This window comes from Coenobita brevimanus, chromosome 48 (assembly GCF_032717465.1).
Source record: "Coenobita brevimanus isolate Jiangsu-jjx chromosome 48, ASM3271746v2, whole genome shotgun sequence".
NCBI classification, from domain to species: domain Eukaryota; kingdom Metazoa; phylum Arthropoda; class Malacostraca; order Decapoda; family Coenobitidae; genus Coenobita; species Coenobita brevimanus.
In genome coordinates this window covers 22318846-22338885 of record NC_137001.1, presented here as the reverse complement: position 1 = coordinate 22338885, position 20040 = coordinate 22318846, and the positions used below count along the sequence as shown (strand labels likewise).

The 20040-nt window shown below is 45.6% G+C and overlaps 1 protein-coding gene across 1 annotated transcript in view; it reads left to right on the top strand.

Annotated features, from left to right (window-relative positions):
* Nucleotides 1–20040, top strand: part of LOC145399224 (uncharacterized) — a 133931-nt gene that overhangs the window by 84146 nt on the left and 29745 nt on the right. Inside the window, exons 17-21 of the mRNA XM_080271913.1 lie at nt 1345–1455; nt 2521–2604; nt 3519–3627; nt 4529–4712; nt 9716–9788. Coding sequence (XP_080128039.1) covers nt 1345–1455; nt 2521–2604; nt 3519–3627; nt 4529–4712; nt 9716–9788 — 561 coding nt within the window. The remainder of the gene's footprint in view (nt 1–1344; nt 1456–2520; nt 2605–3518; nt 3628–4528; nt 4713–9715; nt 9789–20040) is intronic.

Here is a 20040-nt window from a genome sequence, read left to right as displayed (position 1 = left end):
ATTCCTCCATCTTACTTGCATCCTAATTCTGGCCACCACCAAGTAGTGGTCAGAAAGTCCACTCCCCCAACCTCTATACACTCTTGCATCCTTTACACATCTTCGCATCCTTTCATCCACACACACATAATCAATCATTGCCTTCCTTTCATTCAGTTCACCACCCACCCTTCTCATCACTCGCCATGTATACCTGTGGATCATTTTATGTCTGAAGAGGGTATTGGCTATCACCAACCCCCTCCCAGCACAAATGTCCACTAACGCACTCCCATTCTCATCTATCTCAGCAGGCACACCCCACTCACCAACTATTCCATCCACCTTCACATTACCAACTTTACCATTCATATCACCAATCAAAAACACTCTCTCATTCCTTCCAAACTTTTCCATGCACACTTCCACATTTGTCCAGAACTCTTCTCTCACTCTTCTAGCACGATCTTGCGTTGGCGCATACACACACACAATCGCCCACATTTGTATTCCAACTTTCAACTTTACCCACACAATCCTTGACCCAACTGATCCACACTGTCTTATGCTCTTCTTCCATCTTTTACTCACAACTATACACACTCCTTCCTTTGCCCTCTCATTCTCATCTACTCCTGCACATATACCCCATCCATACTCCCATTCTCTCACACTTTCTCCTCCCCATTTTGTTTCAGTTATTCCACATACATCCACTTTCGCATCCTCAAGCACCTGGACAATCTCTCTCTCTTTCACCTCATCATTCGCTCCTCTTACATTCCATGTACTCATTACCAAGTCCTTTGTCCGGTCCTGGGTCGTCATCGTTTGGGCAGTCCTTGTCCGAGGCTTCTTGTTTGTTTTTTTAGTTAGTTGTTTTCCGGGGAGGGGCACTAACCCTCCGCCAACCCTTTTAGTCGCCTTTTACGACAAGCAGGGATACTGGGGGAGTATTCTTGAAAACCCCCCTACCCCCAGGGGGTATATTATACACGAATCATATTATTATACACGAATCATATTATTATACACGAATCATATTGTACACAAAATTGAATGCACTGTTGATGGGTAGGTTGCCAGAGTACCATAATGACAACCTCAGAGTCGTGCTCCGTGACTATAGTTATTGTACTTGACCTCTCCTTTCCAAAAATGTACTGTATTTAATTGTTGGTTATTGCTGCCATGACGATCTTCCTTGGTAGGCTTTTCAGTGTCAAGGGTTTGGGTATGGCCTTCACAATCCACTCACAGTAGTTGTTTTGTTTTCATGTGATGTAAGGGGTTCAGTACTTTATTTTCTTATGATTGGGAGTCATTGTCCATTTATACACCATACTAACAAAGATGTGAAAACAGGAACGAGGTCAGTTGGCTGCGGCAGAACGAAGGCTGGGGGAGCTACAGCGTCTGGGCCTCACACCTTCCAACGGACAGTGTTCACCTGCCTGCTCATCTGACACTGAGGAGGTATACAGCACTTACACTTCATTTATAAGTACAGTAGAGTCGCCTAATCCGCGGCAATTAGAGACTGGTACCTACCTGTGGTCTACGAAATCCGCTGTTTACAAAGTTAAGAACCAGTGAGAAAAAAGGATATTTAGTCAGGACCGTCGTGGAACCCCCCTACAGCACCTTACCTATACCTTACTACCCAACAGCAAACACAAACAAACAATCTTAGAAATATTCAGTACACGTCGAATGTCGCCTTGGGGGGTTGGGGCCGTCCATAACAGAGCCAGGGGGAGGTATCCTTGGCCAAAAAAAAAAAAGGCCAGGTAGTGCTCAGACCTCATGGGGGAACATACATAGTTGGCAGTTGGTGGGACAGGAGGTAAAAAAAAACATGGCAGCTGTAATGTGCACACTTGCCACCAGGGCCGGGTTGGGATTGGCTGCTGGGTCTAAGTATTCTGTGATTGGCTAGTGGCCTTGGAACACAGTACATCATGGCTGCCCGGATATTATAAATCTCCTTGGAAATGAGCCACTTTGGAACCTAGGAACCCCATTTTTTGAGTTTTTTCCACGGAATTAAAAAAATAGGGACTGGTTGAGCAAAGTACCGCATACAGATACGTGAATTAGGCGACTCCACTGTAATTAACACTTCATTTATATCTAATTAACAACACTTACACTTATTCGTATCTAGTACACAACTTTTAGACTTATCTATATCTGTTAAGGGTGTTGAAAATATTGATGATTGTGGTGACGATGATGATGATGGTGGTAGTTGTGGTGGTGATGATGGTGATGGTGCTGACGGTGATGATGATGATAGTGTGCTGTTGATAATATTGATGACTGTGGTGATGATGATGATGATGGTGGTGGTGGTGGTTGTGTTGTTGTGATAGTGGTGGTGCTGATGGTGAGTGTGATGATGATGGTGGTGGTGGTGGTGCTGATGGTGGTGCTGATGGTGACAATGATGATGATGGTTATGATGTAGCTTTGATCCTCGTAGATGTTTACCTCTGAGAGACTTTATTATTGAAACGATTACTTTATATTTTCCAACAGAGTGGTGGAGCCGAGCTAACAGAGCGACTTTCTCGACTACACCTGCTTGATCGCTCCCAAGAGGACCTAGATCGCATCCAGCAGGTGAGTGATGGTAGTAGTAGTAGTCAAAATAGTTATAGTAGTAGTAGTAGGAGTAGTAGTAGTAGTGGTGGTGGTGGTGATAGCAGTAGTAGCAGTGTAGTAGTAGTGGTAGTAGAAGTAGAATTTGCAACCACAGGCTCATCTGAATGCGAACTCAGTTGACTGCAGGCTGAAGATACCCTCCTTCTGTAGTCCACTATCCTCCTTTTGAGCGGATAGGGAAGGCATCAAGGGACATTTGTATGGTATCGGTACTTACCTCACTTTGCCCCCAGTAAGGTTCTGCTGTTCTCAATAAAGCTGATTTGGTAGTGTCACCCAGTTTGCAGTACCAGATGTATAGAAAAAGCTGTGATATAGTCAGCACATCCTTGGGGGAGGGGGAGACCAAGGATGAGGTGGAGGGATGGAGTTGAGAGGTATATGAGGGAGAGGGGAGTGAGCTGGGGCAGAGGCCAGTCAAATGGTGGGTGACAGAGCAACTTGGAGGTGATTTGTCTGCGGCCACCCTTTGTGGGATTAAGGCGTTGGGCTATAGATAGATAGATAGACATCCTTGACTTCGAGGGCTGTCTGTAATCTGATACTTGATGTCACATGTATCTCCTTTGCAATTTTCCACTCTTTTTCCAGGTGACATCATCAGTTTGTCGTACCAGATGTATTGAAAAACTGTGACATAGGGTAATACATCCTTGACTTTGAGGGCTGTCTGTAATCTGATACTTGATGTCATATGTTTCTCCTTGTTTCTCCTTTGTAATCATCAGTTTGTAGCAGCGCAGATGTATAGAAAAAGCCGTGATGTAGTGGAACACATCCTTGACGTCGAGATCTGTCTTTAATCTGATTCTTGATGTCGTATGCTTCTCCTTTTTTCTCCTCAGTAATTTTCGACCCATAACTCTTTCTAGGTGACATCATCAACACCCTTAGGCGTTCCTGATGGGTCCCTCGGCCGCAAGACCTCCGCTACACTGATGGAGATTGAGCGCAACAGACAGATTCTCCTGGCAAAACAAGGTAATTGGTGCTTGCTCCTTGGAGAGGCCATCTGTGATATCTTTCAGTCATTTATCTATCTATCTATAGCCCAATACCCTACTCCTGCAAAAGGTGGCCACAGACAAAACACCTCCAAGTCACTCTGTCACCCACTGTTTGGCTGCCCTCCCTCCAACTCACTCCCTCCTCCCTCATATACCTCTCAACTCCATCCCTCCACCTGATCATTGGTCTCCCCCTCCATCTCCCTCCCTCTACTCCATCTACATACACCCTCATAGTCAGTCTTTCATTCTCCATTCTCTCCACATATCCAAACCACCTCTGTATTTCTCCTAATTTTTTCAGTCACATCCACATCCAGTCATAGTTTGTGTATTTTTAGTACTATGAAGGGTGTGCGGAGATTATGTGTAATTTGAAGAGAATTTTCTTAAATGAGCAGAAAATATTATGTACTCATTTTATTAATACTGCAGAGGCTCTATAGTAGCATTTTATATCTCTTCTTGGAGAGGCAGGTTGTGGAATTATATTTTATGGACAGTAGGGGGAGAGGGGTGTGTGAGTTGAGGGATGGGCAACAAAATGGCAGGGGCAGGGCAACATGGAAGTGATTTGTTTGTGGCCACCTCTTATGGGATTGAGGCATCTGGCTTTAGGTGGACAGTATGGCCAGCAACATTCCAAGATTAGGGGAGGAAGAGTACAGTCAGTGTGCGACAAAGTGGACGTATATAGAAAAATGAATTTGTGATTACAGTGTTATATCATCACCATCATCCCTCCCTCACCCCATCCACAGGTGGGAGAAAAGGTCTGGATGATGATGATGGTGGTGGTGGTGGTTCAGGAATTAGGTATAACTAGCCAGAATAAAGGACATATATGTAACACTGGTATCTGTAATCATTTTCAGGGACGCTTGTGATCGACAATGAGCGCAAGCGTGTGGAGGAACTGAAGCGCAGGGTGGCGGATGAAGTGAAAGCCGAGTGGGAGGAGCGCAAGGCCAAAGAGCAGAGGGAAGTTAACTGTGCCTCCCTGAACAGTGTTGGCTCCGAAGATTCCTCTCTCACGTCTTCAGATCTGCACACGGAGAGGTAAGAACTGTTTGATATAAGCCATTCAGACTAATGACATATTTTCAAGTAATTTTTCCTTAAGCCAGACTAATTTGGGGTTAAGCCAGTCCTGCTTATCTGCAAATCCAAGTTACCCGTATCCACCCCATCCCTGCGTGGAATTATGGTAAAACTTTGCTGTAAAAAGTCTTGAAGAAAAGCACCTAAATATATCCATGTGGCTAGTTTGGGAAGATTTTAATTTTCTCCATGTAATATTTACATACTATGCAAATAAAAAAAATATGGGAAGAAAATATGGTATGAATAAAACAAACCAAAATTGCAGACGACGAGAGAATTTCCTAGTTACAGACGTTTGACTTATGGAGGTCGTACTGTATTTTTATGGTGTGAGGGGTGGCTGTACGTCAAGTTTGGCCATGTGGAAAGGATGGAAAATGAGAGACTGACTAGAAAAGTGTGTGTGAGTGAAGTGGAAGGGGAGACCAAGGATGAGAGGGATGGAGTGGAGAGATGTATGAGAGAGGAGGGTGTGAGTTGGAGGGAGGGCAGTGATAGGGTGGAGGACAGGGCAACGTGGAGCCATGTACCTTAATCCAAGAGGAGCTGGCCACACAAAAAATAAATAAATAAATAAATAAATAAATGTAAAATACCTCAGTGTTATCCTGTCGACCACCATCAGGCTTCACTCTTTCCAGCTCACACCTCCCCATCCCTGATACACTATAATAATATTAAGCTCCACACATATTCGTTCCCAGTGTCATATAATGTGGAGGAAAGCTATAAAGGTGATGTGGAGGCCAGCTAAAAAGGTAGGGACTATGTTTAGCTGTTTATTATTAGCTTTAGATAGCTTGGAGACTTTACACTCCACTGACATTGAGAGAAAATGTGGTATGACAAACTAACGAGAGAGGGGGCTGGGTGGGGTGGTGGTTGATGGAGGGGGTGAGGATTAGAGAGAGAGGGAGAGCAAAGGGAGATGGGAGGGACAAGAGGGGAAGGGAGAGGGGAGAGGAGGGAAAGAAAAACATCAAGGACAGGGAGAGATAGAAAAAGAGGAGTGAGGGAAGGATGAGAGAGAGAGAATGATGTTTGAAGGCAAAGCTCAGGATTAAATAATTGAAAAAAGTGATGTCATTTTTTGTTGATCTATATTTCCAGTCTTCATGTGACATTAAGCTTTGGAAAGACCTTATGTATTATAGAGGTTAGTGAAGGCTGTATCTAACCTCTCCAGTTTAAGTCTCTCATAAGTAAAATTGCGTGGTGGTAGTAATATATCGGTGCCCAAAATTGCCATCACGCCATCTTGACCACTGAGTTGTAATAAGACATTAGCACTAGAATATGATGCCACTTATGAAGAAATGCTATGGAAAGGAATTAGAGCCATAGTATTGCCTCATTCTGCCACTGACGTATGTGAAATAAGCTGCAAAAGGACAAATATCTGGGCCAAGTTAAGGTAAAAGGATAATAGTAGTCCTGTAGTTGAAATCCCAAGTTCATCTGAATGTGAACCTGGTGGACTGCAGGCTGAAAATTCTCTTCTTGTGCAGTCTACCATCCTTGTTTATGGGGATAGTGTAATGAGGTGTATAAAAACCTGTGTAACTACCAGGCATGTGGGGTACTTCTCTTGCTACAGTCAGCTGCATTACATACTTGTACTGCTTCTAGTTGGAACTCACTTCCCCAGATTAGTTTCCCCCCAGCCTTCAACCAAGAGCAGTTAAAATCCAACTGTTACAGATTTTTATGAATGTAGGACACCTGTAATCCAACTTATGGGTTATTATCATCATTCACTCTCATCTTAAATGTCAGGGCCAACTTGTCTAGCCCCGGACTCCTACGCTTCTCATGGGGCAACACAGGACTGGATGATGGATGGATGGATTATTATTTTCCATCCTCTGTTTATCTGTTAAAGAAAAAAAAGCTTCAGCCTTTATAATAGGGAAGATTCAAGGGGTGTGTGTATAACCAGGCAGTGGAACTACCTGGTTATATTGGTCCCTCTCCAGTGAATTTCAAGATTAAAATATAGAATCCGTCCTTGAGGTGAACAGCCTAGAGGGAAGACAGGTATGTAGATTGGCAGGATGATAAAGGCTGAACTAGTGGCCTGTCACCCAAATAATTCTTGAGTCAAAGAAAAAGTGTGGCTTTGTAAGGGCAAGTGTGGCAGTGTAGTGACGCAGAATGACTTGATATTTTGTACAGATGGGTGTTATCATTCAGCATTGGTCTAGATACAGGAAGTCTTTGGCCTGTATTGTTGTTGTTGTAGCCCAAAATACAGTAATGTGTCCTTGTTTGGCCATGTGGAGAGGATGGAGAGTGAGAGACTGATGAGGAGAGTGTATGTGAGTGAGGTGGAGGGGGGAAGAGGGAGGGAGAGGCCAAGGATGAGATGGAGGGATGGAGTGGAGAGGTATATGAGAGAGGCAGGTGTGAGCTGGGAGCAGGGCAATTAAATGGCGGGGGACAGGGCGACATGGAAGCAATTTGTTTGTGGCCACCCCTTACGGGATTAAGGCGTCTGGCAATAGATAGATAAATAGATAGTGTCCTTGTTGTTGGTAGTGGTGGTGGTGCTCAGATTGGTGTAGCCTTATTGGTAAAACTTATTAGCTTATTGGGCAGTGATGTGTAGCAGAGGAGGAAGATTGGGAAACATCACCCTCAGAAAATAAATATGTGAGACTGCTTGCATTGTTGCCAGTAAGTGAGAAATATTGTAAGAGTCTGTTGTAGAAAATGTACCTCGTGCTCTGCCAAAACTGTGTAGAGGAGTGAAGGCTTAATCTCTCTCTCTCTCTCTCTCTCTCTCTCTCTCTCACACACACACACACACACTTTAATTTAACCATTTCGTAGGCATGTATTTCCTTGTATGAATAAAACTGAAAACATTAGATAGAAAAGATTACAGCAACAGCAGTGAGCAAAAGTTTGATGGTACTATTTTGCTGGCTGTGGCAATGGAATATTTTACACGATTTTTATGTGGTAGGAATGTGAGGCTGACAAGAGAAGAGGGTGAGCAGGAAGGATGGTATGTCGTTTGGGGAGGAATAAGTTTACAATGACTGTGTGTGTGTGTGTGTGTGTGTAAGATATCAGGTGCAGTACAGGTGTTTCAGTCAGTCAAATCTGGTGTTCGACTCTTGGCAAAAGCTCGGTCTGTCATGCATTAATTTTTAAATGCTGCCTCTCCAGATTTGCCTCTTGCTTAACACTGAGGCAATTGAGCAGTTAATTAGATGTCTTGGCAGCTCGTAGTGCATCTGAAGGCTGCGAAGGTTGAAGGCCAACGATGCAGCCTCACAGGGGAAGAAGAAAGGCGTGAGATAAAATTCTTCACCAAACTTTATGAGGTGGTGGTCGTGAATTTGGGTGAAGTGCACGAGCCATCAGCCGTGCAGACAGGTGAGAGGCGGGCGACAGTGACCATGGGGGCTTTGTGAGTCACGCACCACCCACAATGGTTTAAGCTTCACGACTGAAAGATATTTCAAGTTTTGCAACGACATACACAGATATCCGTGGTTCAAGTTTCATAGGTAAAGTGGCATTCACATCTCACTGGGATTATTTTTAGCGGTGTACACATCTCCCCGTGGTTCATGTTTAGTGGATGTAGCAGTATACACAGGGAATACAGATAAGTAGAGGTTTATTGCTAAGTTATCAGTTGGGAAAGAGGATAGAGGAAGGCCTGCCCTTACCCACCATGCGAACTGACAGAGAAACCAGAAGGAAAAATAAAAATAATAATGCCTTGCTTGTTAGAAAGAACCAGCAGTACTTTGAAGGTGTATGCAATTTTTACTTGCCCATTTTATTTATTTATTTGTTTATTCATTCATTCCATTATTTAGTGTTGTGTACCCATATGTTCCAGCTCCTTTTGATCTGGCAGCCTTATCCACCCACCTCTTTGATATGACTTTAAAGACAATGGTGGGTGTCTCTCACTTGCACATCACAGACTTTCACCTTGCCCAAACCCCCCCTCGCCCACCTACCCACCCCACACCTTCACCTACTCACCCTCCCACCACCACCTCCACTTCCTTCTGTCCACGTCCACACCCACCTCACACCCACTTCCCTGCCCATTCATCCACCTCTGTTGTATTTTAACTTGGATACTGCAAACCACACCACCCCCACACCTACCCACCTATCCACCCCACACATCCATCATTTACCCACACCTACCCACATCCTCACATCTACCTCCATCCCCACACTGCCACACCATCCCACACACCCCCTCTCATCCACTCACATCCCCACCTACCCACCTTTCCATCCTCTCACCCACACACACCTTCACCTACCCACCTTCCCATCCTCTCACCCACTCACACACCCACCTACCCACCCTCCCATCTTTTCACCTCGCTCCCACACCCACCTACCCACCTTCCCATCCTTTCACCCCACTCCCACCTTCACCTACCCACCTTCTCATCCTCTCACCCACTCACACACCCACCTACCCACCTTCCCATCCTTTCACCTCACTCCCACCTTAATCTACTCCACCCTACCCACATCACCCACCCTTCCATCCACCTCTGTTGTTTTTAAGCATTGGCTAATTTGCCTTAAGACAGCCAAACGTCACTTGGATGAGGCTGTTTGTGTTTGTGAGTGGAAAGCAAATTGGGCAGGTGGTAGGGAAGAGTTATATGTGTGGAAATGGACTCGTAAATTGTTTTGGATGACAGGTGATCGATAATTGGGTGTTAGGAGACAGATTTTGCGTATAATTTGATTTGAAGTGTCGCTGCCATCATGCTTGCTCTTGTGTGTGTGTGTGTGTGTGTGTGTGTGTGTGTGTATAAGGGTGTTTTAAGATATTTGATTTGTTAGGTACGTTTACATTTTAGGATTTCAAGCCTCCTCCTTCTCTTTCTTATTGTTCCCTTCCTCCCCCTCCTCCTCCTCCTCCTCTTTTCATTCACGTCTCATACATTTTCTCTCTCTCACAGCCTCTCGAGTGATGATGTATTGGAAAAGCGAAGCAGTGGAGAAAGTCAACACAGGGAGATCACGAGCGTCAAGGTAATGTCACTTTATTGATTATTATTATTATTAGTATTAGTATTATTATTATTATTACTATTATTATCATTATTACTGATGTTTTTATTATTATTATTTTTGCGGTGGTGAAATGTATTGTGTGATTTAGCGGACTTATGCTGTTCCTATATACTGTTTGAAAGTGGGTGAGCTTTAGTTATGATAGAATTGAGTCTCCTTGGTTACTAGTCAAATACCGCACATAAGAGCCAGCGAAAATTACACTAAATACTTTTAAAAATGCGAAAATAATGAAAGTACTGACGGAATTACAAGCGTATGAGCGAAGTTTGGTGAAAGTGATGTTAGGACTATGACTACCTCAACGCGTGTGACCTTTCTTGACCTGTGTGTGTGTGTGGTAGAGAGGATGGGGTCAGTGCTGGTAGTGTGTATATGTGTGTGGTGGTGGTGGTAGTGTTGGTGTTGTGAGGATACCGTTCTGTGGTAGAGTGTGTGTGTGTGTGTGTGTGTGTTGGCGGTTTTAAAATGCTCTGATCGCAGGAATATATTGTTTTGTGGATAAACTTGCTTTCAAAATACCCTCCAGCAGTGTCTTGATGCAGTGACGTGTTGATAATATTGAAAATAAAGTGCAAAGTTTTGGACTGTGTTTTGGCGGGAAAGCTTGGTGGATTTTGAACGACGGGGCTTGTGACGCGTACATCTGCGTCCGCACCCACTCTATCTCTGCCCTACTCACCCTCTTATCGTACACACACGGTACTGATAAGGAAGGAACAGTGGAAGGAGGGATAAAACGCATCAGTCACCGTTGTATTAGTCACCGTAGCGCTTCACCCTCACCATACCAGCACTATAGCTCACCGAACGCATCAGTCACGGTTATAGCATCACCGTAGCGCTTCACCTTCACCATACCAGCACCATACCTCGCTGTGCCTTCCTTCTAGCCTCATTTTGCAATATTTTGAAGGAGTGAAAAACTGTGAAGAGTGTGTGAAGCCTGAGGAAGAAGAGGTGAAGGAAATACAAAGGTTAGTGTGACGGTGAAAGTGGTGGGATGGGGTGACCTACACACGTACACGCAGATACATACGCACAGACACCTGCATACATACATACGCACATACATACACACAGGCAGACAGACAGACATTTGCATACTTACACATCCATACATGTATACACAGAAACACACGTACACTGATACACACGCACACACCTACATACATACATAGGCAAACAGATATTTGCATCCTTACACATACATACATACTCAGAAATTCTCTCTCTCTCTCTCTCTCTCTCTCTCTCTCTCTCTCTCTACCCTGAGATAACCATGTGGAGAGTATGGAGGAGAGACTGACGAGGAGAGTGAGAGGGGGAGGAGGGGAGACCGAGGATGAGGTGGAGGGATGTGGTGGAGATATATGGTGCAATAGATAGACAGATAGATAGATAAATAGATAGATAGGTAGATGGATAGGTAGATAGACAGATAGATAGATAGATAGAGTGTACGTGACATTGGCCACCTGAGAGAGACAATTATGAGATGCCAGGCGACACTCAAGGTCATAGGTGTTAATGTAGGCACTATATGTACACTACACTTCACTAAACTACACTATGCTACACTACACTATGCTACACTTCACTACACTATGCTACACTTCACTACACTACACTACGCTTCACTACACTATGCTACACTTCAGTACACTACACTACACTATGCTACACTACACTACACTTCACTACACTATGCTACACTTCAGTACACTTCACTACACTATACTACACTACACTACACTTCACTACACTATGCTACACTTCAGTACACTTCACTACACTATGCTACACTTCACTACACTATGCTACACTTCAATACACTTCACTTTACTACACTACACTTCACTTTACTACACTTCACTTCACTACACTATGCTACACTTCAGTACACTTCACTTTACTACACTACACACTACTACACTTCACTTTACTAAACTTCACTTCACTTCACTACACTATGCTACACTTCAGTACACTTCACTTTACTACACTACACTTTACTACACTACACTTCACTTCACTACACTATGCTACACTTCAGTACACTACACTTCACTTCACTACACTATGCTACACTTCAGTACACTTCACTTTACTACACTACACTTCACTTCACTACACTATGCTACACTTCAGTACACTTCACTTTACTACACTACACTTCACTTTACTACACTACACTTCACTTTACTACACTACACTTCACTTCACTACACTATGCTACACTTCAGTACACTTCACTTTACTACACTACACTTCACTTTACTACACTTCACTTCACTTCACTACACTATGCTACACTTCACTACACTTCACTACACTATGCTACGCTTCACTTCACTTCACTACACTATGCTACACTTCACTACACTTCATTACACCACACTTCACAACACAGATAATAATAATAATAATAATAATAATAATGACAGGCAAGATACATTTCCAGTTCAGTTTAGGTCAGTTTTAGCTGTGAGAAAGATTTACACTCTCCTGTCTACTTTTCACTTTAAATGGAGTGTGTAGAGAGGCGACGGCAAACTCACATATATATTTAAAGACGTGGGCAGCTTGTGTGTGTAATTTTTATGCAACAGGTCAACTCTGGAACTGTCTCCCTCTGTCTGTATTTCCCGCTTCCTATGATCTCCAGTCTTTCCAACGCAGTGTGTCCAGGCATCTCGAAATGAACGCATCTTGAATTTGGCTCTCTTTTGTATTGTGTGTTCTGGAAGGAACGGTTTGCGGACTCCTGGCCTTTGGTTCCTTCTTCCTTGCATAAAATAAAATCCAGGCTGGAGAGATTAATTGCCAGTGGAAATCATGGAAATAGTGCTGCTTGTGTCCTGTGGTGAACCCAGTGGACTGCTGGCTGAAGTTTTATCTGTACAAAGGAAACGTGTCTTTATTTTTGTGGTTGTGGTGGTAGTAGTGGTAGTAGTAGTAGTTGTTGTTGTGGTGGTGTGGTGGTAGTAGTAGTAGTGGTGGTAGCAGTAGTAGTAGTTATTGGTGTGGTCCCAGGCTCATCTCAACGTCATCCCAGTGGACTGCAGGCTGAAGTTCTCTATCTGCGGTCCACCATCGTCCTTTCGGGGGATAGGGAGGGGAGTGAGGGACGTTTACAGAGCCGGGCAGTGGTGCCGACCGGTTATATCAGTGCCACCACGTGAAGGCGTCCCTCTATCTTGGAAGTAAAATGGAGTTAATTGTCGTTTTTACCCCTTGCATCAGGTGACTGTGTGTGTGTGTGTGTGTGTGTGTGTGTGAGAGAGAGAGAGAGAGAGAGAGAGAGAGAGAGAGAGAGAGAGAGACCGTGTGTGTGTGTGTGTGGTATGTGTGTGTGTGTGTGTGTAAAGGTTGCATGAGCCTTGCAGCTTTTTGTCCTTGTGGGTCATTTACTCTCTCTCTCTCTCTCTCTCTCTCTCTCTCTCTCTCTCTCTCTCTCTCTCTCTCTCTCTCAGCAACAACACATTTTCATTTTACTGTCTTCCTCAACAACACATTTCCTTCCTATTTTTTGCGTGATAAAGATTCCACACGAAAACGCACACCTAACTTGACAAAACTATGCTCATTTCACTCTAAATTGGCAACAGAGAAACGCTAGAATAAGGTGCTAGTCACGAAGAAGTGCTGTGGATGGATGTGGAGTCGTAGCATTGTCTCTTCACGCTAACTTGACCTAAAATTGCCATCTCTCCATCTTGAATGCTGAGATGTAACAATAGATTAACACTAGAATATGATGCTAGTCACGAAGAAGTGCTCCGGGAAGGATGTAGAAACGTGGTATTTGTTTCTGTCATCGAGTTGTAACAGATCAGCTCCTAGAATACGATGCTAGTCACGAAGAAGTGCCATGGAAAGGATGTAGAGCCATAGTATTGTCATTTTCTGCCACTGAGCTACGTGAAATAAGCTGCAAAAGGACGAAAATCTGGGCCAAGTTAAGGTGAAAGAACTCTAACCGTAATTTTTCTGTGTGTTTGTGTGTGTGTGTGTGTGTGTGGTATTCTGTTCCAGCCTTACAGTACTTCATTATACTTTCTACCACACACCACACCACACCACGCCACACATCACCATACCCTACCACACAACACCACACCACACCACACCACACCTAGTAAATCATTGAATGTCTGTGTGTGTAGGTTTTGGCACCGTGTATGTGTGTATGTAAGCCCTGACCTTGTGTGTGTGTGTGTGTGTGTGTGTGTGTGTGTATGTGTATGTATATATAGGGGTGTGTATGTTCGTGTGTATGTGTGTACGACTGATCTTTGTGTTTAAGTGCGTTTGACCGTGTGTGTGTGCAACAGTATGGGTGTGTACGTGTGTGTATGTGCATACGACTTTGAGCATGTGTGTGTGTGTGTGTGTGTGTGTACGATTGATCTTATGTGCGTGTCTCGGTGTGCGTTTGGTGATGTGCTTGACTCTCTCTCTCTCTCTCTCTCTCTCTCTCATTACCTGTGCGCATTTTCTTCCCTCTCTCATCACCTTCTCATTTCCTGGAGAGAGAGAGAGAGAGAGAGAGAGAGAGAGAGAGAGAGAGAGCAGGGGGGGACAGACGGATAGTTCCACCACTGTTATATTAGTGCCACCACGTGAAGGCGCAAATCGTCAACTCTGGAACTGTCTCCCTCTGTCTCTCTTTCCCACTGCCTATGACCTCCAGTCTTTCAAACGCAGTGTGTCCAGGCATCTCGAAATGAACGGATCTTCAATTGGGTTCCCTGTTATATTGTTTTCTCTCTCTCTCTCACACATGTTCACCTCTCACCCACATATATCACCTCACCTGCTCACTGCACCGTCACTTCCTGTCTTACTTTGGCCTCTCCAGTCTTAAATCTTTCCCTCTCGTGCCAGCTACACCCCTCCTCACCCCTCTCCCTCACCCCCCTCACCCCTCTCTGTTATGTTCACCCTCTCACCCCTTCCCTCCCCTCCTCTTCTCCCCATCTCACCCCTCGACCCCTCTCACTTATGTTCACCTTTCACTCCATTCCTCCCCACTTTTCTCCCCCCTTTTACCTCACCCATCACCCCACCATCCCCCTCCCTCACCCCTATCATTCCACCATCCCCCTCCATCACCCCCATCACCCCACCATCCTCTCCCTCACCCCCTTGCGTTCTTCTCCCCTCGTCCTCGTCATAGATATCCTCCTCCTCACCCTCCTCACTTCACTTTTCATTTTTCAACATTCGTTTTGCACATTACACATTAACCACACCATCACCACAGCTACCACAACTACTGCTACCACTACTACCACTGTCACTGTCACCACTACCTCTATCACCACCCTGTCATCATCATTCTGTCATTGGTGTCATTCGCAGTGTCACTTCGCTCCGTCATCACTATCCCACCTACCTTGTACGTGTCATTACCCTACCTACACCACTACCACACACACACACACACACACACACACACACACACACACACACACACACACACACACACACACACACACCATACCCACATCCCAGCATCCACCCATTCTCTGTAACACCACCCCATACCACCCTCACACCACACCACACTACCACCCATCTCAACCACACCCAACAACTCCATCTGCTACCATACCACATCCCCATCCGACCATATCATAGCATCATCCTACCATACCCCCCCCCCGTGTGCATATTATTCTTCCCTCACCCTACCATACACTCCACCCCCCTTTCTAACACCTCCCCTCCCTACCATACCACACACTACCCTTCCCTTCCCTTCTCATCCCTTGCCTTCCCTTCCCTTCCCTTCCCTTCCTTTCCTTTCCTTTCCCATCCCTACCCTGCCCTACACCACACCACACCACACTAAAGTACACTACACAACACCACACCACACCACACTAAAGTACACTACACCACACTTATGTTGCTTTAAGACGTGCCTTGTGTAGACACGGTTTTTGTCCTCTGTTGACGTGTAGGTTTCTGGCACCAACCCAGTTACACACACACACACACACACACACACACACACACACACACACACACACACACACACACACACACACACACACACACACACACACACACACACCTCCCCTTCCCCTTTCTCCACCCCTTCCCTCTCCTCTTCTCTTCTCTTCAACTCTTCACTTCTCTCCTGTCTTCCCTTCTCTTCTTTCTTCTCTCCTCTCCTCTCCTCTCCTCTCTTCTCTTCTCCTCTCCTCCCCCCCCTTTATCTCATATACTCCCTTCTACACCTCCCCTCCCTCCCTTTCATCTGCCATCCTCTCCCTTTTTACCTTCGTCTATTTCATTCTCCTTCGTCCCCCTATCTCCCTACCCCTACCCTACACACCCTTACCCTCACCCATAACCTCTCCCCTCCCCCTCCCTCTCCCCATCTCTCTCCCTCACCCTCCCTGACTCACTCCCCATCGCACCCTCTCCCGTTTCACTCTTTCATGTTAACTATACCTCTTTCACCTTAACTTGACCCAGATTTTCGTCCTTTTGCAGCTTATTTCACATCCTCTCCACGGCACTTCTTCGTGACTAGCACCATATTGTATACTCCTTTCACCTTAACTTGGCCCAGATTTTCGTCCTTTTGCAGCTTATTTCACGTAGCTCAGTGGCAGAAAAAGACAATACTACGGCTCTACATCCTTTCCATAGCACTTCTTCGTGACTAGCATCGTATTCTAGTGGGTGGAGAGATGTCAATTTTAGGCCAAGTTAAAGTGAACGGAGTGTAGACCATGAGCTTGGGAGTGTGTGTCTCTCTCTCTCTCTCTCTCTCTCTCTCTCTCACACACACACACACACACACACACACACACACACACACACACACACACACACACACACACACACCTGTCGTGCTGTGTATGTCGCCTTAATATTCACTCATACAATATTTTTTGCTCCTGAGTATCACGTTACATGCACAGGGGGACGCATAGTTGTCTTCCTCCTCCTCCTCCTCCTCCTTCTCTCCTTTTTCCTCCTCCTCCTCCTCCTCCTCTTCTTCATTTTTCCCTCGTCCTTCTTCTTTTTCCTCTTCTTTGTCTCCTCCTCCTCCTCCTCCTCCTCCTTCTCCTTTTTCCTCCTCCTCCTCCTCCTTCTCCTCCATCTTAAATACACGTTACTTAAATAATCTCGCTTTTTGGCAGAGAGAGAGAGAGAGCCACGTTTTGAGGAGATTGCCTTGAGAGTAAATTTAATGTATGTGTGTGTTTTTCCTTCCTCCGAGACATTGACTCTCTCTCTCTCTCTCTCTCTCTCTCTCTTACTTTCAGTGCTATTCATTTGCAACTTTATCTCCATTAATTCATATATCTACTACTACTACTACTACTATTATTATTATTATTATTCTTATTATTCTCTGGCGACACTTAACTTTTCAAGAATGTTAAGAATGATATTGTCCTTTCTCTCTCTGTCTCGCCCTTCCCTGATCCAACGACGCTTTTAGAGAGAGAGAGGGAGAGAGAGAGAGAGAGAGAGAGAGAGAGAGAGAAGGGGGGAAAGAATAATATTAGGGAAATCTTTGTGTGTGTGTGTGTGTGTGTGTGTGTGTGTGTGTGTGTAAAATATCTCTTGATTCCCTCCTTCCTCCTCCTTCTCCTCTTCCTCCTCCTCCTCCTCTTCCTCCTCCTCCTTCTCCTCCACTCCATTTTCTCTCCATTATCTTGCACTTCTTCGTGACTAATTTCCACTCATATCCCATCCATCTTCCTCAACATCACTACTCTCTCTCTCTCTCTCTCTCTCTCTCTCTCTCTCTCTCTCTCTCTCACACACGCGCACACACACACACACACACACACACACACACACACACACACACACACACACACACACACACACACACACACACACACACACACACGCTGTCTCTCTCTCTCTCTCTCTTACACACACACACACACACACACACACACACACACACACACACACACACACACACACACACACACACACACACACACACACACACACACACACACACACACACAGCCCATTTGGGAGCTGTACGTGTCTGGACAGTGGGTATTGGAGTTAAGGATGCGTCACTGTACTCGTGCATGACGCATTGGGTAAAGGGGAGTCAATACCCCGAGAGAGAATGTTTTGTGTGTGTGTATCCTCTTAGTTAGCGCCTTATTCTTTCTCCTCCTGCTCCCCCTCCTCTCTCTCTGTCTCTCTCTCTCTCTAACATAAGCCAGCACTAAAAATATGTTAAGAAAAAAGAGAGGAAATATCGCACTGAGCAGAGAAACACGAGAGAGAGAGAAGATGAGGAAAATGAAAGAAGGGAGGGGAGGTTAGGAAGGGAGGAGAGAGAGAGAGAGAGAGAGAGAGAGAAGGGGGATAGGGAGGGAGGGAGGAGAGAGAGAGAGAGAGGGGGGGGGAGAGTGAAGAATGAGTTGAAGATAAAAGCATGAGGCAGTGAAAAATAGACACCAAGGAGACGGGGGGGAGGGGAGGGGAGAGGGGGAGAGAAGGGGAGGGGAGAGGGAGAGAGAAGGGAGGATAATGCAAGAGGGGAGAGGAGGGAAGGACATAGAAGTTAAAGGATGGGGAGAGAAGGGGGGAGTTTAAGAAGAGGGGAGGGGAGGGGAGAGAGGAGAGGGGAGGGGAGAGAGGAGAGGGGAGGGGAGAGAGAGAAGGGAGGAGATTGAGAAGAGGAGGGGAGGGGAGGGAGGAGGAAGGAAGGGAGGAAGAAGGGGAGGGGAGGGGTAGATGAGGGGAGGGAGAATAAGAGAAGAGAGGGGAGGAAAGGAGGAAGAAATGGTAGAGGGAGGAAGGGAGGAAGAAATGGTAGAGGGAGGAAGGGAGGGAGGGGAGGAGAAAGAGAGATGGAAAGGGAGAGGGAGAGAGAGAGAGAGAGGAGGTGAAGGAAGAAAGGAGAAACAGGAGGTGAGGAAGAGGAGAGGTGAGGGGAGGGGAGTGAGGGAGGGGAGGGGGGAGGAGTAAGAAAAGTACAATACCCAGCCAGTCACGTGAAGAGGGGAGGGGGAGGGAGGGGAGGAAAGTAGAATATGGAGAGAAAAAGGGAGGATAGAAGATGGGGAGGGAAGGGGGAGGAGGGGGAGGGAGGGAGAGAGAAGGGGTGGGGAGGGGGAGAGGAGGGGTGGTGAGGGAGAGTAAGGAATGGGGTGGTTGGGAGGAAAGGTGAGAGAGAGAGAGGGAGAGGGAGGGGAAACGAGAGGGTGGTTGGGAGGAAAGGTGAGAGAGAGAGAGAGAGAGAGGGTGGGTTAAGCAGTCCCTTGGCAGTCGTCAAGGAAGCAGCGTACTGTGCCTTACGCCCACTTCCCGCCCGCACGCCCACACCTCACGAGTGTGTTCAATATGGACGGTTACACCCATACATAAACCCAACGTAGCACCGTTCTTGTGGCGATTTATGCGGCCGACGAAATTGCAGTATAAACAGTGTATTCAGTTTATACACCCGACGTAACACCGTTCTTGTGGCGAATTATGCAGCTGACGGAATTGCGGTATAAACAGTCAGTGTATTCAGTTTATATACCCAGCGTAACACCGTTCTTGTGGCGATTTATGCAGCTGACGAAATTACAGTATAAACAGTGTATTCAGTTTATATACCCAGCGTAACACGTTTCTTGTGGCGATTTATGCAGCATTACCTCACCAACCCATCTACCTGTGACGGATTCAATATGGACGGTTATACACCCAGCGTAACACCGTTCTTGTGGCGATTTACTTTTTTTTCGATTTGTGCTGTGATATATTAAGCATGAACATTTTTCCTGCCGTGATGTCTGCCCGTAGGTGATTTAGTCTGGCTGTGGTGAGAAGAATTTAAGTACCTGGTGATTAATACTGTAGTAGGAATTTAATGGATCATGTGCTGCCCTTTATCGTGACGGACGTGGTTTCTATCCCGTCCCTCATTCACTGGATCTACACTCCTTTCACCCTTAACTCTATGATGCTAGTCACGAAGAAGTGCTCTGGAAGAAATGGAGTGCCACAGTACCCCTTTCCACCTTAACCTGGCCTAAATTTTCCGTCCTTTTGCAGCTTATTTCACGTAGCAAAAGGTTAACGCTGATGCTGGTCACGAAGAAGTGCTGTGGAAAAAATGTAGAGCCACTTAGAAGGTTAACTCTATGATGCTAGTCACGAAGAAGTGCTGTGGAAAATATCTTAAGCCACTTAGAAGGTTAACACAATGATG